The sequence below is a fragment of the Drosophila novamexicana genome, unplaced genomic scaffold (genome assembly GCF_003285875.2).
Source record: "Drosophila novamexicana strain 15010-1031.04,08,12 unplaced genomic scaffold, DnovRS2.1 tig00000008-arrow-pilon, whole genome shotgun sequence".
In the NCBI taxonomy this organism is placed as follows: Eukaryota; Metazoa; Arthropoda; class Insecta; order Diptera; family Drosophilidae; genus Drosophila; species Drosophila novamexicana.
This window is the reverse complement of record NW_020824765.1, coordinates 5526214-5549438: the sequence shown is the minus strand read 5'-3', so window position 1 is coordinate 5549438 and position 23225 is coordinate 5526214. Positions and strand designations below refer to the sequence as shown.

General features: G+C 44.8%; 4 protein-coding genes across 14 annotated transcripts in view; 2 read left to right on the top strand and 2 right to left on the bottom strand.

Moving 5' to 3' along the window:
- Nucleotides 1–49: 49 nt before the first annotated feature.
- On the bottom strand, nucleotides 50–3260 carry LOC115764646 (retinol dehydrogenase 13-like). Of its 4 annotated transcripts, XM_030707824.1 has the most exons (6): nucleotides 3172–3250; nucleotides 2739–2966; nucleotides 2418–2681; nucleotides 2206–2362; nucleotides 1887–2146; nucleotides 1534–1830 (listed from the first exon to the last, which is right to left on the bottom strand). In XM_030707824.1, exons 2-6 carry the CDS (start codon nucleotides 2822–2824, stop codon nucleotides 1596–1598), a joined length of 1002 nt encoding a protein of 333 aa, XP_030563684.1. In that variant the 5' UTR covers nucleotides 2825–2966; nucleotides 3172–3250; the 3' UTR covers nucleotides 1534–1595. The 4 variants fall into 4 exon arrangements, with proteins under 4 accessions (XP_030563702.1, XP_030563694.1, XP_030563684.1 ...); XM_030707842.1 differs by lacking the exons at nucleotides 1534–1830; nucleotides 1887–2146; nucleotides 2206–2362; nucleotides 2418–2681; nucleotides 2739–2966 and adding exons at nucleotides 50–337; nucleotides 398–657; nucleotides 708–864; nucleotides 922–1185 and having other exon boundaries at nucleotides 3172–3260; XM_030707834.1 differs by lacking the exons at nucleotides 1534–1830; nucleotides 1887–2146; nucleotides 2206–2362; ... (1 more) ...; nucleotides 2739–2966; nucleotides 3172–3250 and adding exons at nucleotides 50–337; nucleotides 398–657; nucleotides 708–864; nucleotides 922–1185; nucleotides 1262–1369.
- A 201-nt stretch (nucleotides 3261–3461) lies between these two features.
- LOC115764680 (lysM and putative peptidoglycan-binding domain-containing protein 4) lies at nucleotides 3462–6569 on the top strand. Of its 2 annotated transcripts, none has more exons than XM_030707872.1 (3): nucleotides 3462–3538; nucleotides 3598–4163; nucleotides 5984–6569. In XM_030707872.1, the coding sequence occupies exons 1-3, from the start codon at nucleotides 3525–3527 to the stop codon at nucleotides 6223–6225; spliced, it is 822 nt and encodes a 273-aa protein (XP_030563732.1). In that variant the 5' UTR covers nucleotides 3462–3524; the 3' UTR covers nucleotides 6226–6569. The 2 variants fall into 2 exon arrangements, with proteins under 2 accessions (XP_030563732.1, XP_030563740.1); XM_030707880.1 differs by lacking the exon at nucleotides 5984–6569 and adding an exon at nucleotides 4288–4345.
- On the top strand, nucleotides 4305–5900 carry LOC115764639 (26S proteasome regulatory subunit 7). Its single transcript, XM_030707811.1, has one exon. The coding sequence runs from the start codon at nucleotides 4482–4484 to the stop codon at nucleotides 5781–5783; it is 1302 nt and encodes a 433-aa protein (XP_030563671.1). The 5' UTR covers nucleotides 4305–4481; the 3' UTR covers nucleotides 5784–5900.
- Nucleotides 6570–6593: 24 nt separating the features above from the next.
- LOC115764588 (titin) overlaps nucleotides 6594–23225 on the bottom strand; it is a 39192-nt gene continuing 22560 nt past the window's right edge. For 3 of the 7 annotated variants that reach the window (XM_030707743.1, XM_030707746.1, XM_030707751.1), the window contains 10 exons: nucleotides 18717–18875; nucleotides 18525–18654; nucleotides 17941–18465; nucleotides 11705–17716; nucleotides 10376–10589; nucleotides 10180–10315; nucleotides 7640–8134; nucleotides 7429–7569; nucleotides 7220–7371; nucleotides 6594–7158 (listed from right to left, as the gene is read on the bottom strand). In XM_030707743.1, coding sequence (XP_030563603.1) covers nucleotides 7029–7158; nucleotides 7220–7371; nucleotides 7429–7569; nucleotides 7640–8134; nucleotides 10180–10315; nucleotides 10376–10589; nucleotides 11705–17716; nucleotides 17941–18465; nucleotides 18525–18654; nucleotides 18717–18875 — 8094 coding nt within the window. In that variant the 3' untranslated portion in view covers nucleotides 6594–7028. Of the gene's footprint in view, nucleotides 7159–7219; nucleotides 7372–7428; nucleotides 7570–7639; nucleotides 8135–8934; nucleotides 10316–10375; nucleotides 10590–10795; nucleotides 11189–11704; nucleotides 17717–17940; nucleotides 18466–18524; nucleotides 18655–18716; nucleotides 18876–23225 lie in introns of those variants that run through there. The other 4 variants (XM_030707770.1, XM_030707779.1, XM_030707761.1 and 1 more) reach the window with 3 other exon arrangements.

The following is a 23225-nucleotide window of genomic DNA, read 5'->3' as shown; positions in this document are numbered from 1 at the left end:
AGTCGACTGATAAATAATAAAATGCGTGATAACAAATTTAGATTAGACATATGTCGCATACATATATACACCAATGACTGTTATTTTTTAATTTAATATTTCATTGTCTTAACACTAATCTAATTTCTTGGAGTGAGTCCATTTCTCGCTTTCCTCCCAAAGGAGTTGGCCCATTTTATCATCGGTCGCAGCGGGCGCAACCTTCTTCTCAGCACAATCGCTGAAGTATTTGCCAGTTACATTACTCAATTCCGGGTCTAGAGCTGCATATAAGGTAGTTTGTGCTCCGCTTTTGGGCGTCTTGAGCAGAGGCCACAACAAACTCCGTAGAACATAGCTGCAAATATGACGAATTTGTTGTAATATCAACATTTGGCTATCAACTATAAATACGAACCGTCCAAATGTGTTATTTAGTATCTTCATATGTCTACCGAGTTCTGTGTCTACAACACCCGGATGTAAAGCATTCACGGTCACTCCCGTGCCCTCCAATCGTTTAGCCAGCTCCCGCGTAAACAAAACATTCGCCAACTTGCTCTGGCTGTATGCGTTGCCCTCGTTATAGGACTTCTCGCTGTTCAGATCGTCAATGTTGATGGTGCCACGCGTATGAGCCAAGCTGGAAACGTTGACAATACGGCTAGGCGCACTTTTCTATAATGAAACTAGAATCAATAGAAGCTCAATAGTTTTAGATCGATTACCTTTAGCAAATCCAGCAGCAAATTGGTAAGCAAAAAGTGACCCATATGGTTGACGCCCAGCTGCATTTCGAAGCCATCCTTTGTGAGCATGTGTGGGCAACGCATAACGCCCGCATTGTTGATGAGAATGTGCAGTTTATCCTGTTCCTTCTTGAAGCTAGTTTAATAGAAGTTATTAAATGGGATATTATGCAGTAGGTGAAGCAGCGCTTACTCAGCAACAAAATTGCGAATGGATTCCAGAGATGCCAAATCGAGTTCGCGAAAGAATATATTTTTGTTCCCCGTTTCTTGTACAATTTCCAAACGTGCCTTTTCTGTTCTGGCCTTATCCCGACAGGCCATATAGACAGTGGCACCTCGACGAGCCAGCTCAAGTACCGTCTCCTTGCCAATGCCCGTATTCGAGCCGGTGACAATTACCACCTTGCCGGTTTCATTAGTTTCCTTCGTGAACTGGCCACCCTGCATGTACTGTCTGAAAGATCAGAGAAACCGATGAATTGCAATGCATACACATGAATATTAATATTATCAATTAGCACTAATTGTACCTAAGAAAATAAATACCAAGGCCAAATAGAGCCGGCCAGACTAAGCATGGGCACAGAAGGCAATCAATGAAAGCACACATGTTTCTGTTCAAGCGCTCGAAATCAACTGAAGCGGAGTCAATTGTTGCGAGCTGTTTAAGTATACATATATTAGATATGAGTCACATATTTCGTTGCTCGACTGAAAACTCACGATGACAGTGATCAAATCAAGCGTGCGAACCTACTAGAACTATAATGAGCGCATGAATATTTACGCATTTAATGTTGAAATATGTACACATTTATTTATACAAATAACCACAAAATAATCCTTATTCTTTAGAGAATAACTTTATTCAGTCTTGATATCCAGTACTGGTGCACACGTCCATTTTTCGCTCACAGCCCAAAGCCATTTGGCAGTTTGTGCATCAGTCGCAGCAGGCGCTACTTCCTGAAAATGGCAGTCGCTAAAGTATTTCCCAGTTACGTTTTCCAACTCCGGATCGAGCGCTACATACAGACTCGTCTGCGCCCCATTCCTGACCGTCTTAACAAATGGCCAAAACAGAGGCCGAACGAACAAACTGCAATACAAGCTGGTTATCAAGTTGAGCCCAAGATTAACTACTCGTATACGTACCCTGCAAAGAAGTTGGTAAAAAAGCCCATATGCCTAAAGAGTTCAGTGTCCACTATGCCGGGATGCAGGGCATTAACTGTTACTCCAGTTCCCTCCAACCGTCTGGCCAGTTCGCGTGTAAATAGAATATTGGCCAATTTGCTCTGGCTGTAGGCCTTTGCATCATCATAGGACTTCTCACTGTTTAGATCTCCCGTGTTGATTTCACCTCGCGTATGCGCCAAACTGGACACATTTACGATGCGGCTGGGACACGATCTCTAAAATGTGACAACAAGTTGACGACACTATTCTGGTCTAGTACTTAAGTCTAGTATACCTTCAGCACGTCTAGCAATAAATTTGTAAGCAGAAAGTGTCCCAAGTGATTGACGCCCAGCTGCATCTCAAACCCATCTTTTGTCAACGAACGAGGACAGCGCATGACACCGGCATTGTTGATGAGTATGTGCAGATTAGCCTGTTCCCGGTTGAAGCTGCAAGGATTTAACCATCGTATAACAATTGCTCGAATGCAAGGGGATAACGTACGTGGCCACAAAGTTACGTATGGAATCCATGGATGCCAGATCACATTCGCGGCAGTAAACGTATTTGTTTTTGGTCTCTAGTACAATCTCCTCTCGTGCCTGTTCGCACTTTTTCATATCTCGACAGGCCATATAAACTGTGGCTCCCCTTCGCGCCAGCTCCCGCACCGTCTCCTTGCCTATGCCCGTGTTCGAACCGGTAACAATAACAACTTTGTCCGTTTCATCTGTCTCTTTTGTGAATTTGCCGCCTTGCATAAGGTCTCTTCAAACGGGAAATTTTCGTTGTTACCAATTGTTGAATCAAATGCAACTGACTTACTTTATAAAACAGGCGCAGCCCACCGAGGTGCCCGCCACGCTTGCCCAGAATATTGGCCGGCTTTTGAGAAACGCAAATAACGTCATTTTATACTCGGATAAATACAAAACACGAGTCCACAAACTATGTAATGTTGTGCATAAATACGCGATCGCGATGGCTTAGGGTGTTCGCACTTGAAATACCCTTTGACCAATTGATGGTTCATACGGAAGCATAGCGCGCATGCTTGTTGCCCATAATTGTAAAAACAAAAAGGAGCATTAATTTATTTATGTTTTTAAATGTTTAAAGTAAGTGTAGAATTTATGTGATATGGCGTGTGTGTTTCGTGTGAAATTACTGCTAAATATGTAGGCTCATTGCGTGTACGTACAGGGTATCATAGCCAGAGTTGCTTACCTGACTTTCGAATTGAACTAATAAAACTTACTTAATAAACAAAACTGTCAATCCAATTACAAGGAGCCATACCAAAAACGAATTCAATATACAATCAAGATCCAAGTTCATCTTTGCAGATATTCTTGTTAGAACTTTGTAAGCGCAAATTAAATAAAAGCTCTTCTTCTTTGTTTGAATTGAAAACAGGGTGTTTCAAGTCCACAAGTTCGTCAGACGTGGGCTTGTTGTGTTTATTTTATTCCGAAATTTCACGTGAATAAGTATACGTTTCTTGAGAGCGTTATTAAGAACAAAATATCGTCTGCCGTGTGTGAGTCAAGTGATAGTACGCTCAGCGCCAACGGAGACGCGTTCAATTATAACCGAGCCAAACAAAATATAATGCGTCGAAATGTGTAAGTCAACGCCAACTCGACTGTTGCTTTGAGAATAATCGAAACGCTTCTTATTTCAGGCGCCAACAACAGTACAACTGGGAGAACGGACAGCAAGACGCAATGGACGATATATTCCTCAGGCCCGCCCATGAAAGCAGCGAGATTATGGATTTGGTTCAGTTGGCAAACAGATCCAGCAACGGAAACACAAAAGTGTCGCGTTCTGAGAACACGCTGGAGGTGAAAGTACAGGAGGGCGATACACTGCAAGCTCTGGCTCTGCGGTTCCATTGCTCTGTAGCGGACATAAAGCGCCTGAACAAGATTGACCGCGATAATGAGATACATGCACGTCGAATTATTCGCATTCCAGTCACAGTGCACAATGTGCTGCTGGGTGCCAGCGACGTCGATGCACTGCCTAGTGTTCATCGTAGCGGGAATAACAGTCCCAGGCACAATGTGGACCTAGAGCCGGCCATCGAGCGCAATCCGCTGGAGGATGCACGCATGATGCTGGATGAGCGACTTCTGGTGGCTGCTGTGAATGCTTCCGGTCCTGTAGCTGGCGAAGGCCAGCCCTCAACACGGAGAGATGGCAGTAAATTTTATGAAGGAGCTCATGGCTACCCAGACGACGAGGGTGAGTTGATTATTTATTTTCAATTTGTAAGGTGGCTGGCATTGAGTTATCATATTCGAAATTTCAATGCGAGCTCTTAACAGCTGATAGAGCTGGCCAACTAAGCAAAGTCTTTGTGCGTTAGAGTCACCCTGTGTGCAGTAAGGCGCAATTCTGTTAAGTGTTCTGTTAAATAAGCAGTGAAGTTGGGCGCAGCGAGCAATTTGTTTAGTCATTCAAAATACGGCCACACTCGTCAATAAAATTGCCAGAAAACACAAGCGTTGGCGAAAGACACAAAATTTAGTTAATAATTCGCTATTAAAGAACTAAAACAAGATGCCGGACTATCTGGGAGATGATCAGCGCAAAGTTAAGCATGACGAGAAGGAGGAAAAAGAGATTAAGTCTCTAGACGAAGGCGACATCGAACTTCTTAAAACGTACGGCCAGAGCCAGTACCACAAGTCCATAAAGAACATCGAGGAGGACATACAAAAGGCCGTTAAGCAAGTAAACGAGCTAACAGGCATCAAGGAGAGCGACACGGGCTTGGCACCGCCAGCCCTGTGGGATTTGGCTGCCGACAAGCAAATACTGCAGAATGAGCAACCGCTGCAGGTGGCGCGTTGCACAAAGATTATCAACGCAGACTCCGATGATCCCAAGTATATTATCAATGTGAAACAGTTTGCCAAATTTGTGGTGGATCTGGCCGATTCTGTCGCCCCCACAGATATTGAAGAGGGCATGCGAGTGGGCGTTGATCGCAATAAGTATCAGATTCACATACCGCTGCCACCCAAAATTGATCCCACTGTCACGATGATGCAAGTCGAGGACAAACCAGATGTTACCTACAGCGATGTGGGTGGCTGCAAGGAGCAGATTGAGAAGTTGCGCGAGGTGGTAGAGACACCGCTGCTGCATCCCGAGAAGTTTGTTAATCTCGGCATTGAGCCGCCCAAGGGCGTGCTCCTGTTTGGTCCGCCCGGTACGGGAAAGACATTGTGTGCTCGTGCGGTGGCCAATCGCACAGATGCCTGCTTTATTCGTGTCATCGGCTCGGAGCTGGTGCAGAAGTACGTGGGCGAGGGTGCACGCATGGTGCGTGAACTATTCGAGATGGCCCGCTCCAAGAAGGCCTGTCTGATATTCTTCGATGAAATCGATGCCATTGGCGGTGCACGCTTTGATGACGGCGCTGGCGGCGACAACGAGGTGCAGCGTACTATGCTGGAGCTGATCAATCAGCTAGATGGCTTCGATCCGCGTGGCAACATTAAGGTGCTGATGGCCACCAATCGACCTGACACATTGGATCCTGCGCTTATGCGTCCCGGTCGCTTGGACCGTAAGGTGGAGTTCGGACTGCCCGATCAGGATGGCCGTTCGCACATCTTTAAAATACACGCCCGCTCAATGTCCGTGGAGCGAGACATTCGCTTCGATCTGTTAGCACGTCTGTGTCCCAACTCGACAGGCGCTGAGATACGCTCCGTATGCACTGAGGCAGGCATGTTTGCCATACGTGCACGCCGCAAGGTGGCCACCGAGAAGGACTTCCTCGAGGCGGTCAACAAGGTTATCAAGAGCTACGCCAAGTTCAGCGCCACTCCTCGCTATATGACCTACAATTAAGCTACGTTTTATACTTCATTTCTTTATTTTGCTGCGCTGTGAGCCTCCAATTCAAACTGTAACTGCTGCAGCTGGGCTTTAAGTAAATAAAAGATCCAAAATATATAGTATTCACCAGTTTTGGAGTATTGTTTCTTGCTAGCTATTCATCTGTCTTTGTTCATGTATATAAACCCGCATTTTGTTTTGTATATGTGCAGCCAACATGGAGCAGACATTGGACGACAGTGCGGCCTTGCTGGATGATATGCTGGTGGACAGGCATGCGCCAATTGTGCGTCCCATACCGGGTCCCTCGCTGCGTGCAATTGACTGGTCTGGCTCGGATTGCGACATGTCCTGGATATGCCTGCTAATATTTATACTCGCACTCTGTGTTGTTATACCGCTCGTCTATGTCATTTATCTGGCGGAGCATCCGCATCACAATCACACCTCATAGCTGAAGTGATCATCATTCCAAGTGTGCTAATGATAGGCGAAAAACACAACTCTCACTTTATTGCTCCGGAGGAACGCATTTAAAATGCAGCTGCGAGACGTAGAATTTATAATGTTTTAAAAAAATGATTACATACATAAAATAATAATTATTTATCATAGAAATAAAGAACCAATTGTGACTTGTACAATATAAATAATAGACTTGACAAAAATAATTAATGTGTTAATGTGAAAGTCTCAATTTAATTAAAAATTAAATTTAACAAATCTTAATTGGCATCTAACCAATACTTTAAGTGTGGTAAAACAACAATAATTAGTATAACTGATCATAAGTTTTTATTCATATATAACACTATTTATAGCACTGAAAGAATATATTTACCGATACATATATATATATATATATATATATATATATATCGATCGATGTTCGGGTCATTATGATAGTTCAAAAGTTTTTTGCGGGGTTTAAAGCTAAATACATATCTTAGCGCTAAATAAAATAGTTAATAGTTTAAATAAATAGTATCCATGGATATAGTTATTTAATTATAATAAATACAAACTAAAAACAATTATTCGCGCACACTGGGCGTAACTTGTAGGTTAAGTACTTTGAAGAATACTTTTCACTGAATGGGTACTATGTCTGTCGTTTAAATGGAGGCCATGGCACATGATTATTTGGTCTTGATTTGGTATCCAGGATGCTGCTGCGCACCATTATTGTGCATATTCCTCATTGTGGAATATCAGCCAATGGCCGCACAGCCAAATGTAACTTAGTTGCATTCATATTCACTTAAACTTTAAGTTCTCAAAGTAAGCAATATTGCTCCTAAGGAAGCCTCTGCGCACGGGCACAGGGCTCGCCGGCGAGGCGATGGGTATATTGATTGCATTTTCTTCGGATTGCATAGAGGGATCTCTGTTGGAACAATTGGAGCACATGTTAAAGCAAAGTCAATTAAAATGATCGAGATACATACGTTTCCAGCGATGATAGATCGGAGGCAATTGTGGATTCATCGGCCACCTCGGCTATGGAGACGGCGTGCTGCAGCATATGCTTACGCGGTTGTGGCGAGGTGGGCTGCTCTGGCGCATCGGCTTGTGCCCTCAACTTGGCATGTTGCAGAGTCTAACGTACTTATACATGGAATATCCATAAAGTGGGCTATATACAAGATAGACCTACCTTGGCTCGCCAGCGTCGCTCGGGCTGGGTGCGTTTGCTGGTCAGCAAAAAGGCTTGAGCCAGCGCCTTCACCGAGGGCAGGGCGTGCACCACGTCATCCTCAACGGCTGGCTTCTCTGTGGGCGTGGCTGCTGGCTCAGGCTAAAAAAAACACACACACACACACACACCTGTGATTGGGCTGTCCAACAACTATTTGCTGGCAACTTACCATTTCATCATCGTCGTCTATGGACAATACTTGACTTGGTTCGATCAGACGACGCTTGGGCTGTAGAAATCTAAAAGCTGGCGGCGTGGAGCCGCGCGTTGGTGTCATTGAGGGCGAGGCGCAGACATTGGGCGTCGCGTCGGCGGGCCCAAATTGCAGCACAACGGGCCGTTCACGTTTGCGCGACGCATCTATGGAGGAGGAGGAGGAGGGTGCACTCAGTGCAGACTCCATAGATGACGTGCTAGACGTGCTGGGCGGCTGCTCCTGCGCCTTGATGACGGTCGTCTCCTGCTTATTGAAATCATAAACGCGCACTGTGTCCGAGTCATCGCTGGTCGTTTGCAGGGATTGATTCGATTGGGTCTCCAGACTGGCGTTGCATCCATCTTCCAGCACCTGAGCTGGCAAAGCTGTGTAAATACACTTGTCATCCGGCATCTCGACGAGCTGTTCCTGAGTTTGCTCGACTGCAGTTTTGCATGCTATTTTCGCCTTTTGATAAAACATTTTATTTGTTTGTTTGGTGTTCATTGTGTTTTTTTTTGTAGTTGTGTGTGTCGTTGTTGTTGTCGTTGTTTAGGTACATTTTATGCATGTTTGTTAGTTTAGGTTTCGATAGTTTAGATTTAAATATGGAAAGAAGAATTGTTTAGGTACAATATATTATTTGGCACAAGCTTTGTCGAGCTGTTTAAAGTTCAAATGCAAAAAAAATTGTTATTCAAAAATTTTGAAAAATCGCCAAAAAAAAACGCAAATTTTTCTTAATCTCAAAAAACTTTCTTGTTTTACAAATCTTATAGTTTAAATTCGATTTAATTAGTTACTTACTAAATTTTTCAAAATGCTGCATTTACATCAAGTTATTTATAGAATGAATTACAATATTTATATAAAATTTTATGGAGAGTTTCTAAAACTTGGGTGCACAACATTTTTTGTGCGTATTTGAACTTTAAGCAGAATACTCGTTTATGTCTGGGCTGATGTATAGAATGTGTTGTATAGAATGTGGCATATAGAATGTGATGTATATTTGCGGATGTGGTAAATGTGTGTGGCAAGTGGTCAAGCAGCAACATGCAATAGGGATTTGCTTTAGTTACAGCTACAAATAGATAACTTTTTGAAAAGCAACTAAGTTTAGCACAGAAGTGAAACAAATGCCGTTAGTAAAATGCCATAAACAATAATTATATAATTGAACTATTTAGCAATTGTTAGTTGCTATTATTGTTGTACTCACCCCGGTAAAATTCAGGTTTTTACTAAAAACATTTGTTTCATTTAATATTGGTTTGTTGTTTAACTTTTGGCTTTATTTGTATTGGTTGTTTATAAAAAGAAGTTAGCAATTAATTAAGTATGGATTAACTAAAGTGCATACAAGAGTTATGTTTTAAAATTAACAGCAACAAAATCATAATTATAACATACAAAAGAGAATGCTGCATATTTTAGGGCGCATTAGCATTAATAATTAGGCAATTGGCATTTCAATTATTATTTATTTGTTGTTTTTTACAATTAGGTGGAAAGAACTCTAGCTCAACATTCTCGGGAGAAAGTATGAATATGCAAATTGTTTGTGGTGCAACTTGAGGTGCGCTAGTATTTTGGGATATTTTTTTGGAAATTTACAATTTCTTGGAGCAGATGGCACTGCCTGCCTTAAAGCCTAACCATGCTGGAGATTCTATGTGAGTGTGTGTGTGTGTGTTGGTGTGGATGTGTGTGTGGGTGTGCGTGTGTGCTTGTTGCCTTTACTGACTAGTGTTTTAACTTGGCTGACTAATATTTTGGCAGAGACTACACCTAAATGCTACAACTACTACACAGAGGATCCCGAAAAAAAAGCCCAATTACCCCCCCAAATAAATCGACCCTCCTCCCGTTTTCTTGACGCGCACACACTTCCCCTAGAAAAGCAGACTATTATGGCTGTGCTTGGCATCAGCCCCGCTGAAGCCGTTCAAACAGCTGTCCACGCCCGAGTCCTGATCGTCCAGGCTGGGCTTTGTCTGCATTTCGCTCTCGTACAAAGGATTCATTACGAAATCCTTGGAGGTGGCGGACACAGCACGAAAACTGTTGCGTTTGAGGTCTTTGTGCAGCAGCTGTTTCTCGAACTGCGTGAGCACCGCAGCCGAGGGACCCACCGAATGCCGCTTCGAGGCGGACGAGCCAAAGGACACGCCGCTTCCGTTGCTGTGCAGGCTCAGCGAGGATTGCGTATGGCGTTTGGGCAGCGTGCTGCCAAAGTGTTGCCCCGTGCTGCTGCGCCACGAGCGCTGCGAACGTACGTCAAAGTCATCTCCGTCCGGTTCTAGGCCTAAGCTGGAGTCGCGATAGTGCGACGCCGACGTCGAGGGACGCTCGTAGCCGCCGGGCAATGTTAATGTGGGGCAAGTACGTTTGTTAATGAACTTTAGCGAGCTGCTGCGTCGCACGGGCGTCGACAGCGTCCAATGTGTGAGGAGGTCAGCGTGGTTACTTTGAGCGCTACTTGAAATGCGGTTGCCATGCGGTTGAATTACCTCATTGATGACAATGTCCTCATCCGTCTGTGCCGACGCTGGCTCCTCCGTGCTGCTGCACGCCACTGAAGCCGCCCTTGCGCTAGTAGGCGTGGTCACCTGAGGCGCATTGTTGATGTAATAGTCGCGACTGTAGCTGCAAGAAGGAGTTTGGAGTTTGATACGATAGTCGAGACTGAGCTCCAGGAGCACTAACCGCTTGTAGTCCTCGACGCGGCTGGCGGGCTCCTCATCCGAGCCCCTCATCAGAGCCAGCGCCTTTTGCTCGGCACATGCACTTATGTTCGGCACATCCATGAAGCGTTCCTGTGTGCCGCTGATGCGCTGCTTCAGCGCCTCCGGCGCATACGGATTGTTGGGCATTTCGACGGCATTCGACCACTTCCTGACCTCACGTTCCGCAATGGAGCCTGCAAGTGGTTTAAGTTAATATTTAATAGCACTAAAAATAATAGGTAAAGTTCAAGCTAGACTCAAGCAACATGTTAGCCAGTCTAAGAGGAAAGCAGAACAGATACGGAAACGGAAACACAAGAAAGCAAAGGTGGGCGACAAAAAAGTGGGAGACAACAAACACCGAGTGATGACTGTGTTGGTGGCCATAAGTGCGTGTTACCTGGGGCGAAGCGCCGCAACAGTACAACATCATCATCATCATCATGATCATGATCATGATCAATATCAACATCATTATTATTATCATCGGCATTTTGCTGGCCACCATTCAATGTGAGAACGTGGCCCGACTTGCTCGACCATCTTAGTGAACCATTTGTTAATTTACCATTTGGCCGTGTTCGTGTTGTGGTATTTATGTTAGTATTATTGTTAGTATTTTTGTTAGTATTTGTGGTTGCATTCGTCTGCGTGCTATTAGAGACTGCCTCATCTGGATAACTATCATAATTGTACACTGAGTCGACGTCGCCGTCGCCGTTGCCGTCAAAGGTCTCGAGCGAGGTGGACGGCGCGCTCTCATTGCTGTGATTTGAGTCTGAGCTCAGTTGATCTGAGAAAAGAACGTGGTTAATAAAGTTAAAGCCAATCTCTGTCAAGCTGCCGACAATGAAGTACTCATCATCATGCTCGGCAATATCAAGTGATGTTTGGCTGGCAATATCTGTGTGATAGTTGTCTAAATCTACATGAAAGTCTTCCTTCGACCCGTCCTTATGGCTAATACTATAATCTACATTTTGCCCTGCTGCTTCGGGTTCATTAATCTCTATATTCAAATCTAAGCTAACGGGCTGATACGAATGGAGCTCGTCAAACAGACTGGGATGTGCTTCGTATTCTACAGCATCTGGCGGCTCATCGAAACTATCAAAGGAACTCAGGTATTTGTGCATAATTAGGGCGCGTTGGCGTCGTCTTTGGATTGTGGCCAACAGTCGTTTGTCTTGAAGGTAAATCTTGCAAATGGTCCCTAAGAGGTTCACAGGTCTCGCAGCTGAGTCTCCATCGCTCGGTGTTGTGTCTGGGATATTCGGCTGTCTTCGCAGGCACTTTTGAGACGTTTTACCTAGAGCGCAATTATCGCTCTTAACAGATTCACTTGTCAACAGATCAGCTTGAGTTTCATCACCGGCCTCTAATATTAATTTATCTGTTGCAATTGTTGCAACTGCTTCTTCGCTGGCGACTTGTGGCACAGCGGAAATCTCCTCGAAACCGCCTTCCTTAGGATCAGCCTGCGGTTTTGTACTAGCTCCTGCTGGAGGAACTTCTCCAAGTACTGGAGCCTCCTCCTTCGGCTCTAGTATAATTTCAGCACTGGCAACCTTCTCAATTCCCACCATATCTTCCTCGGGAGCATCCGGTAACTCAGATTTATTTCCTACTAAAGAAACTTCCTTGATTTCTGGTTCTTGAGCTTCCCCGGGAACAACTTGAGGCTCTTGAATAGTCTCAGTACTAGCAACCTCCTCACTTGCTGATATTGCAGCATCCTCGAGAGCAGCCTGGGGCTCACCACTAGAAACCTCCTCAACTATTGGCGGAGTAGCCTCCTGGTGTGATTCGGATGTAGCTTCAGCTCTAGCAACCTCCTCAATTGCTATTGCTGGAGCTTGATCGCAAGTAATCTGTGGCTGAGTACAATCAACCTCGTAACCTTTTGGCGCTGGAGCCTCCTGGGGAGTAGCCTGGCGCTCTGGTGCAATCTCAGCACTAAGAACCTCCTCAACTGTTAGGGTTGAAACTTCTTTGAGGGCAGTCTGAAGCTCCGCACTAGCAACCTCCTCAGCTACTGGGGCTGGAGCCTCGTCGAGAATTATTTCAGTCCTAGGAACCTCCTCAATTGCTGGTGTTGAAGCAACCTCCTTGACTTCTGGCGCTGGAACTTCCTGGGGCGTAGCCAGTCGCTTTGGTACAATCTCAGCACAAGGAACGTCCGCAACTGCTGCTGCAGCTTGTGGCTCATTACTAGCAACATCCCCAATTTCTGGTGCTGCAGTCTCCTCAGAATCCACTTTTAGTTCTGGAATAATCTCAATACAAGCAATCTCCTCAATTGCTGGCGCTGGAGCCTCCTCGGAATCAACTTGTGGCTCTTGTGTTATCTCAGCACTTCCAACCTCCTCAATTGTTGGTGCTGGATCTTCGCCGGGAGTAAGTTGTGGCTCAGTACTAGCAATATCCTCAATTGTTGATGCTGGAGCTTCCTTAGGTTTATCGTGTGGTTCAGTAAAAACAACCTCCTTGACTACTGGTGCTGGAACTTCCTGCGAAGTAGCAAGTCGCTCTGTTGCAATGTCAGCAGTTGGATTCTCTTCAACTTCTGAATCTTCCTCGGAAGCAGCTTGTGGCTCAGAACTAACAACCTCCTCAATTGTTGGTGCTGAAGCTTCCTCGAGGGTAGTCTGAGGATCAGTAATAGCAACCTCTTTAATTGCTGATGCTAGAGCCTCCTCGGGATAAACTTGGGGACCTTGTGTTATCTCAGCACTTCCAACCTCCTCAGATGTTGGTGCTGAAACTTTCTCAAGGGTAGTCTGAGGATAGGTACTAGCAACCACCTCAATCGCTGATGTTGGAGCCTTCTCGGGATCAACTTTTAGATCTGTTGTAATCTCAATACAACCAACGTCCTTAATTGCTTGTGTTGAATCTTTCGCAGGTTGTGGCTCCAGTACAACCTCCCCAATTTTGGGCGCTGTAGCCTCCTTGGGATCAACTTTTGCCCCTTGGTTTATTCCAGCATTTTCAACCTCCTCAATTTTTAGTGCTGGATCTTCTTCGGGAGCAGGTTGTGGGTCAGTACTAACAACCTCCTCAATGGCTGGTGCTGGAGCCTTATCGAGAATCATCTCAGTAAGGGCAACCTGCTCAGTTGCTGGCGTTGGAGCTTCCTCAGGTGTATCGTTTAGTTCAGTAGAAGCAACCTCATTGACCACTGGCTCTGTAACTTCCTGGGAACTAGCTAGTCGCTTTGGTGCAATCTCAGCATTAGAAATCTCCTCAACACCTGGACCTTCCTCGGAAGCAGGTTGTGGTTCAGTACTAGCAACCTCCTCAATTGCTGGTGCTGGAGACGTCCCTGAATCAACTTGGAGTGCTGGTGTAATCTCAGTAGAAGCAACATTCTCAATTGGTTGAGCTGGCACTTCCTCGTGTGCTGTTTTTGGCTCTGGAACTTCCTCAGGTGTATCGTGTGGTTCACTGGTAGCAACTTGTGGCTCAGTAGAAGTAACCTCTTCATTCGCTGATAGTGAAGCTTCCATTTTAATGATTGACACTGAAGCGTCCTCTAAAAGGGCTTGAGGGGCTGCTGCTGAAGCTTCCTCGACAGCAGCCTTCTTGGGTTCAACTTGTGGCTCCAATGAATGTTCAACCCTAGCAGCCTCGTTATTTGCTGGGACTCGACCGTCCTCGCGAACAGCCTGTGAAAGTGATGTAACCTCAGAACGAGCAACCTCCTCTACTGCTAAAATTGGAACTTCCTCGGAAGCTGTAGTTACTGCTCCAGCAGCAGCAATAACTTTCTCTCCTGTTACTGGAGCTTCCTCATGAGCATTAGTTACTCTGGTGGAAGTATCAATTTCAGCTGGTGGCGCTGAAGATTCCTCGGAAGCAGCATTAACTTCTGCTAAAATAACTATCTCAGATGCTGTCGCTTGAGCAGCAGGTTCTTCTGCTGGTGCAGGATCGACCTCGGCAGCAACATTTCCTTCTGCTGGAGTAACTACCTCAACTGCTGGCACTGGGACTTCCTCGGGAGCAGCAGTTACTTCTACTGGAGTAACTATCTCAACTGCTGGCGCTGAAGATTCCTCGGGAGCAGCAGTTACTTCTGCCGGAGTAATTATCTCAACTGCTGGCGCTGGAACTTCCTCAGACGCAGTTACTTCTGCCAGAGTAACAATCTCAGCTGCTGGCACTAAAACTTCCTCTGAAGCAGCAGGTTCTTCTGCTGGAGTAACTATCTCATCTGCTGGCGCTGGAACTTCCTCGGGAGCAGCAGTTCCTTCTGCTGGCGAAACTATCTCAACTGTTGGCAGTGGAACTTCGTCGGGAGCAGCAGTTACTTCTGCCGGAGTAATTATCTCAACTGCTGGCGCTGGAACTTCTTCGGGCGCAGCAGTTACTTCTGCCGGAGTAATTATCTCAACGGCTGGCGCTGGAACTTCCTCGGGAGCAGCAGTTACTTCTGCCGGAGTAATTATCTCAACTGCTGGCGATGGAACTTCCTCAGACGCAGTTACTTCTGCCGGAGTAACTATCTCAGTTGTTGGCACTGGTACTTCCTCGGGAGCAGTTACTTCTGCCGGAGTAACCATCTTAGCTGCTGGCACTGGAACTTCCTCGGGAGCAGCAGTTACTTCTGCTGGAGTAACTATCTCAACTGCTGGCGCTGAAGATTCCTCGGAAGCAGTTACTTCTGCTGCAGTAACTATCTTAGCTGCTGGCACTGGAACTTCCTCGGGAGCAGCAGTTCCTTCTGCTGGCGAAACTATCTCAACTGTTGGCAGTGGAACTTCCTCGGGAGCAGCAGTTACTTCTGCCGGAGTAACTATCTCAGCTGCTGGCACTGAAACTTCCTCTGAAGCAGCAGGTTCTTCTGCTGGATTAGCTATCTCATCTGCTGGCACTGGAACTTCCTCGGGAGCAGCAGTTACTTCTGCTGGAGTAACTATCTCAACTGCTGGCGCTGGAGATACCTCGGAAGCAGTTACTTCTGCCGGAGTAACTATCTCAGCTGCTGGCACTGGAACATCCACGGAAGCAGCAGTTGCTTCTGCTAGAGTAACTGTATCTGCTGCTGGCGCTGGAGATTCCTCGGAAGCAGTTACTTCTGCCGGAGTAACTATCTTAGCTGCTGGCACTGGAACTTCCTCGGGAGCATCAGTTACTTCTGCTGGAGTAACAATCTCAACTGCTGGCGCTGAAGATTCCTCGGAAGCAGTTACTTCTGCTGCAGTAACTATCTCAACTGCTGGCGCTGGAGATACCTCGGAAGCAGTTACTTCTGCCGGAGTAACTATCTCAGCTGCTGGCACTGGAACATCCACGGAAGCAGCAGTTGCTTCTGCTAGAGTAACTGTATCTGCTGCTGGCGCTGGAGATTCCTCGGAAGCAGTTACTTCTGCCGGAGTAACTATCTTAGCTGCTGGCACTGGAACTTCCTCGGGAGCATCAGTTACTTCTGCTGGAGTAACAATCTCAACTGCTGGCGCTGAAGATTCCTCGGAAGCAGTTACTTCTGCTGCAGTAACTATCTCAACTGCTGGCGCTGGAGATACCTCGGAAGCAGTTACTTCTGCCGGAGTAACTATCTCAGCTGCTGGCACTGGAACTTCCTCGGGCGCAGCAGTTACTTCTGCTAAAGTAACTGAATCTGCTGATGGCGCTGGAGATTCCTCGGAAACAGCTAGTTCTGCTGGAGTAACTATCTTATCTGCTGGCACTTGAGATTCCTCGGAAACAGTTAGTTCTGCTGGAGTAACTATCTTATCTGCTGGCACTTGAGTTTCCTCGGAAGCAGCAGTTACTTCTGCTGGATTAACTATCTCATCTGCTGCCGCTGGAAATTCCTCGGAAGCAGGTACTTCAGCTGGCACTGGAACTTCTTCGGGCGCAGCAGTTACTTCTGCTAGAGTAACTATCTCAGCTGCTGGCACTGGAACTTCCTCGGGCGCAGCAGTTACTCCTGCTAAAGTAACTGCATCTGCTGATGGCGCTGGAGATTCCTCGGAAACAGCTAGTTCTGCTGGAGTAACTATCTTATCTGCTGGCACTTGAGATTCCTCGGAAACAGTTAGTTCTGCTGGAGTAACTATCTTATCTGCTGGCACTTGAGTTTCCTCGGAAGCAGCAGTTACTTCTGCTGGATTAACTATCTCATCTGCTGCCGCTGGAAATTCCTCGGAAGCAGTTACTTCTGCTAGAGTAACTATCTCTGCTGCTGGCATTGGAAACTCTTCGGGAGCAGCAGTTACTTCTACGGGAATAACTATCTCAGCTGCTGACGCTGAGAATTCCTCGGGAGCAGTTACTTCTGCTGGATAAACTATCTCAACTGTTGGCAGTGGAACTTCGTCGGGAGCAGCAGTTACTTCAGACGGATCAACTTTCTTAGCTGCTGGTGTAGGAACTTCCCCGGGAATAGAAGATTCTTCTGTGGAAGAAGCTGTCACATCTGCTGGCGCTTCAGACGTAACAGGTTTTTCTGCAGGAGTAAATAGCTCAATTACTGGCTCTGGAATTTCTACAGGAGCAGCAGTTTCTCCTGTTAACGTAGGAACTTCTTCGGGAGCATCTAGAGTAACTATCTCAGCTAAAGGCGCTGAAGCTTCTTCGGGAGCTACAGTTGCTTCTGCTAGAGGACTTGATTCTTCAAGTTGTTGCGTTGGTGCTTCTGTGGCTGCGGCAATTAGGGTAACTTCTTCAACAGCTTGTGTTATAGTTGGTGCTGGTGCAGCAGTCTGTGGCTCTACAATTACTTCTGCTTGAGTAACTAATTGTGCCAGATCTTCCTGAGGAACAAGTTTTGTTTCTGAATTAATCCCAGCACAAGCAATATCATCAATTAATGGTGCTGCTGTGTGTGTTTCTCCAGATATAGGCTGTTCATTAGGAGCGAGTTCCGTTTGTCCTACAATTTCAACATTTTCCTCCTTAGGTTGAGATATTTCTTCGGTAGCGGAAGATGGAATCTCACTCGCATTAACAGGTGCCCTGTGCTTGTGTTCTTCTTCAGCAGTTTGAGATTTGTCGACTTGGTCTGAGGATTGTGCTTCCGTGAACTCTTCCTCAATAATGTCCAGAGAGTGTTGAGCTAGCTCCATTGTGCGAGCGTTGATTTCAGCCAGAGCCAAATCACTTAGTTCCTTGAGTGTATGAATTTCTGTTGCAGTCATGACAGGAGGTTGTTCAGATGCTGGAACCGCGAGCATGGGTCCCAGAGCAATGGCTGCTAGTATTTCAATAACCGAAGGTATGTTTTCATGTAGCTTGCTGTCATCTAGGTATTCAACGTCCCCGAAGCCTGTTAAGCCCTCGAGATCGCAGAGTTCATCTGAATCACATTGGGCTGCTGTAACACATAACGACTGCTGAATGCCGCTGCTTCAAAACTATGCACAGATACGCTGAGGTTCATTACAGGTGGGATCCGCTAAAACTACGGTAAGGTCTAAGGGACTAAAACTCCCAAACTAAACAAGCTTAAGGCAGGATGTATTGTTTAAGTGAATATAAGTGGTTAGCTTAAAGGATGAGTTGTGGATTTGTAAAAGGGAAAAATACTTGTGCAGTTACCTGCGATCAGTGTCTGAGCGGGATCCTCAGTATTTTCATCATCTTGAAAAATCATGGGTGGCGGGGGCGCCATTACGTTAGACGTTTTCTGTTCTTCTGACTGTGGCGCTGTGGCCGCCGTGGGCTGTTGGACGAGCGGATTTGTGGTCTCGGTAAAAGCGGGCTCGTGCTCCGCTGGCAAAGTATTTGAGGTCAAGCTTGTGCGATCCACCAGCTCGTCAAGCACTAGTTTTGTATTCTGTCCACCAATTAGGTGTTTGCTTAAGAGCCGATCATTGAGCTCATTGCAGCGCAGCAAATCCAGGGATGTCTCCTCTGCGTCGGAGCCCATTTCGGACAGATCGCTAACCTCGTCGGCAGTCCGATCGCCAATCTGAGCGCGTATATTCTCCTTGGGCGCGGGCACCAGCATGCCAATGCTGCTCGGTGTGGCCGAACTCTGCAAGGTGCTGCGCTTCTTCTTGAACAGCCAATTGTCCTCCCAGGTGCCATCACCGACCAGGCTCGATGACATCGAGACAACATCTGGAAGTGATAGGAAGATATATTTATGGCAGGGTTGGATTTTGAGGTTGAGTACTCACCATCCTCCGATTCGGTAACGGATGCTGAGAAATCCGGCAGCGGCACCATGTGAGCGGCTATATAGTCGCTCAAGACCGACTCACGTTCCACGTCCAGCTGTGAGCCAGCATGTGCTTCGGCTTTGCCAGTCTGAAAAGATGGGGTATTTATAGATGAAGAGATTTGAAAAGCTCCCAACTAGCATTGAGTACCAGTTCATGGTCCGTCAGGCTGCAATCGCTGCGCGGCTCTATTGAACTTCCGGAGGTAGTGCTCAACGCTTCGGCATTGTAATTCTCATCAATGTTGTGAGCACTCAAGTCCGGCGTACTCTCCGAAATGAGCCTGTTATTGCCCTCCTTGTCCGCAATCTATAAAAAAGTTGAAGTCTCATTAAACCCAGACTCTATAGGAATATACCTAAACTAAGGGTTTTGTTTATATTTTGGGGGGCTAGGAAAATATGAAACTGTGCAGCATATAAGCTGCTTGCGACCGGCAACACTTGTCAGCTGTGTTGAAAAACGCTGTGTAGAAAATCAAGACTTTTGCTGAGCTATGTCGTCATGATTGTACCCAAAACTAGATCGATTTCAGCGTGACGCAGCAGAGATTTCAGCAGAAGTAAAACAGATTATTCAATCACTTATGAAACCTATGTTAAACCAGGCGAAAATATGACTGGCTGATAAGATATGATACTTTAATCCAAATGTATTGACTTTTTATAAAAATAGTTGCTACTTTATGTTTTAGTTGACATATTTACATGCTGGGCTGGCTCTGCCATGGCGAAATCCAGAATAAAACCAATTAAATACGATTTTTAGCTATGGAAAATCGAGTTTTTCCTCCGACTGAAAAGTCAATGATCCAATTAGCGTGTAATGGGCCAGTTGATGCCTTTTGCCGTTTACGATTCTTCCAGGCGTCCGCACGCTTGCAACAATGGGCAGCAACTAATTAGTGGGGCATGCAACTGTGGTGGCTTTGGGCCAATTGGGAAGCCCGGCAAGTGCGGCCTAAACGAAAGCGAAAACTGAACGAAGCTGACGTATGAGGAAATTGCCAGAATGTGCCGCGGATTACAAGCGAGGTCAACACGTTCCTGCCCCAGATGCAACAGTTGTTCTGGGAGGTCAGTTTCCCATACCCTCTAACCAGTGACTAAAGGAAGAGTATGCTAGATTTGAGCAATTGCTCGTAACTATGTGAAGAATCGAACACGCTCATTTCGGAGAAAATAATGACAAAAGAGCACAAATTTGAAAAGAAGATGCTTGTATATCAAAAGCAGAATTCTTTTTCTTATGTCTTCCAACATTAGTATCTATTTGCATTCTATGCTTGAATTTGAAAAGTACATTATGAGCAGAATTGTTTTTATACCCTGAACCCATTAAAAATGGGTATAAGGGTATATTGTATTTGTGCGAAAGCCAAATGTATGTAACAGGCAGAAGGAAGCAACTCCGACCCCATAAAGTATATATATTCTTGATCAGCACAAATAGCTGAGTCGATCTAGCCATGTCCGTCTGTCTGTCCGTCCGTCCGTCCGTCCGTCCGTATGTATGAACGCAAGGATCTCAGAATCTATAAGAGCTAGAGACTTGAAATTTTAGATGTAGATGCTCCTAGCTCCCGCGCAGATCGAGTTTGTTTCCGATAATCGATAACTTACTCCGTTTCCAAGCAATCGATAAAAATCAACATCGATATCCTGTTTTTTGGGCAATTTTGGTAAATTATAAAAGCTAGAGTCACCAAACTTGACATATAGCTTCTAAAATAGAATATATATATGATATAGGATTTTTCTTCACGGTTTTCCCTCTAGATTAATGTGGCATTCAAATCTGAACACCGATTTTTTAGTCGAAATTCATGTCCAAATCTTACCCCAAGATTCGTATATAGACATGGGTCAAAATTTACCACCCCCATATCTCGACCAAATCTCATCCGATTTCCACGAAGTTTGGCTTTTTCTTTATAGTTTTCCCTCTAGATTAATCTGGCATTCAAATCTCGACACCGATTTTTTGGTCAAAATGCATGTCCGAATCTTACCCCAAGATTCGTATATAGACATGGGTCAAAAATTACCACCCCCATAACTTCGTCAAATCTCATCCGATTTTCACGAAGTTTGGCTTTTTCTTCATGGTTTTCCCTCTAGATTAATGTGGCATTCAAATCTCGACACCGATTTTTTGGTCGAAATTCATGTCCAAATCTTACCCCAAAATTCGTATATAGACATGGATCAAAAATTACCACCCCCATAACTCGGTCAAATCTCATCCGATTTTCACGAAGTTTGGCTTTTTCTTCATGGTTTTCCCTCTAGATTAATATGGCATTCAAATCTCGACACCGATTTTTTGGTCGAAATTCATGTCCAAATCTTACCCCAAAATTCGTATATAGACATGGATCAAAAATTACCACCCCCATAACTCGGTCAAATCTCATCCGATCTTCACGAAGTTTGGCTTTTTCTTCATGGTTTTCCCTCTAGATTAATCTGGCATTCAAGTCTGAACACCGATTTTTTGGTCGAAATTCATGTCCAAATCTTACCCCAAAATTCGTATATAGACATGGATCAAAAATTACCACCCCCATAACTCGGTCAAATCTCATCCGATTTTCACGAAGTTTGGCTTTTTCTTCATGGTTTTCCCTCTAGATTAATCTGGCATTCAAGTCTGAACACCGATTTTTTGGTCGAAATTCATGTCCAAATCTTACCCCAAGATTCGTATATTGACATGGGTCAACATTTACCACCCCCATAACTCGGTCAAATCTCATCCGATTTTCACGAAGTTTGGCTTTTTCTTCATGGTTTTCCCTCTAGATTAATCTGGCATTCAAGTATGAACACCGATTTTTTGGTCGAAATTCATGTCCAAATCTTACCCCAAAATTCGTATATAGACATGGATCAAAAATTACCACCCCCATAACTCGGTCAAATCTCATCCGATTTTCACGAAGTTTGGCTTTTTCTTCATGGTTTTCCCTCTAGATTAATCTGGCATTCAAGTATGAACACCGATTTTTTGGTCGAAATTCATGTCCAAATCTTACCCCAAAATTCGTATATAGACATGGATCAAAAATTACCACCCCCATAACTCGGTCAAATCTCATCCGATTTTCACGAAGTTTGGCTTTTTCTTCATGGTTTTCCCTCTAGATTAATCTGGCATTCAAGTCTGAACACCGATTTTTTGGTCGAAATTCATGTCCAAATCTTACCCCAAGATTCGTATATAGACATGGGTCAACATTTACCACCCCCATAACTCGGTCAAATCTCATCCGATTTTCACGAAGTTTGGCTTTTTCTTCATGGTTTTCCCTCTAGATTAATCTGGCATTCAAGTCTGAACACCGATTTTTTGGTCGAAATTCATGTCCAAATCTTACCCCAAAATTCGTATATAGACATGGATCAAAAATTACCACCCCCATAACTCGGTCAAATCTCATCCGATTTTCACGAAGTTTGGCTTTTTCTTCATGGTTTTCCCTCTAGATTAATGTGGCATTCAAATCTCGACACCGATTTTTTGGTCGAAATTCATGTCCAAATCTTACCCCAAAATTCGTATATAGACATGGATCAAAAATTACCACCCCCATAACTCGGTCAAATCTCATCCGATTTTCACGAAGTTTGGCTTTTTCTTCATGGTTTTCCCTCTAGATTAATCTGGCATTCAAGTCTGAACACCGATTTTTTGGTCAAAATGCATGTCCGAATCTTACCCCAAGATTCGTATATAGACATGGGTCAAAAATGACCACCCCCATATCTCGGCCAAATCTCATCCGATTTTCACGAAGTTTGGCTTTTTCTTCATGGTTTTCCCTCTAGATTAATCTGGCATTCAAGTCTGAACACCGATTTTTTGGTCGAAATTCATGTCCAAATCTTACCCCAAGATTCGTATATAGACATGGGTCAACATTTACCACCCCCATAACTCGGTCAAATCTCATCCGATTTTCACGAAGTTTGGCTTTTTCTTCATGGTTTTCCCTCTAGATTAATCTGGCATTCAAGTCTGAACACCGATTTTTTGGTCGAAATTCATGTCCAAATCTTACCCCAAGATTCGTATATAGACATGGGTCAACATTTACCACCCCCATAACTCGGTCAAATCTCATCCGATTTTCACGAAGTTTGGCTTTTTCTTCATGGTTTTCCCTCTAGATTAATCTGGCATTCAAGTATGAACACCGATTTTTTGGTCGAAATTCATGTCCAAATCTTACCCCAAAATTCGTATATAGACATGGATCAAAAATTACCACCCCCATAACTCGGTCAAATCTCATCCGATTTTCACGAAGTTTGGCTTTTTCTTCATGGTTTTCCCTCTAGATTAATCTGGCATTCAAGTATGAACACCGATTTTTTGGTCGAAATTCATGTCCAAATCTTACCCCAAAATTCGTATATAGACATGGATCAAAAATTACCACCCCCATAACTCGGTCAAATCTCATCCGATTTTCACGAAGTTTGGCTTTTTCTTCATGGTTTTCCCTCTAGATTAATCTGGCATTCAAGTCTGAACACCGATTTTTTGGTCGAAATTCATGTCCAAATCTTACCCCAAGATTCGTATATAGACATGGGTCAACATTTACCACCCCCATAACTCGGTCAAATCTCATCCGATTTTCACGAAGTTTGG

Bases quoted from the DNA above. Each gene is read 5' to 3' on its own strand.
- LOC115764646 (XM_030707824.1), bottom strand. From the start codon at position 2,824: ATGACGTTATTTGCGTTTCTCAAAAGCCGGCCAATATTCTGGGCAAGC. The intron at 2,682-2,738 runs GTAAGTCAGTTG...TCCCGTTTGAAG, and splicing joins GGCTGCGCCTGTTTTATAAA to AGACCTTATGCAAGGCGGCA. The intron at 2,363-2,417 runs GTACGTTATCCC...AAATCCTTGCAG, and splicing joins ATACGTAACTTTGTGGCCAC to CTTCAACCGGGAACAGGCTA.
- LOC115764680 (XM_030707872.1), top strand. The intron at 4,164-5,983 runs GTGAGTTGATTA...GTATATGTGCAG, and splicing joins TGGCTACCCAGACGACGAGG to CCAACATGGAGCAGACATTG.
- LOC115764639 (XM_030707811.1), top strand. From the start codon at position 4,482: ATGCCGGACTATCTGGGAGATGATCAGCGCAAAGTTAAGCATGACGAG.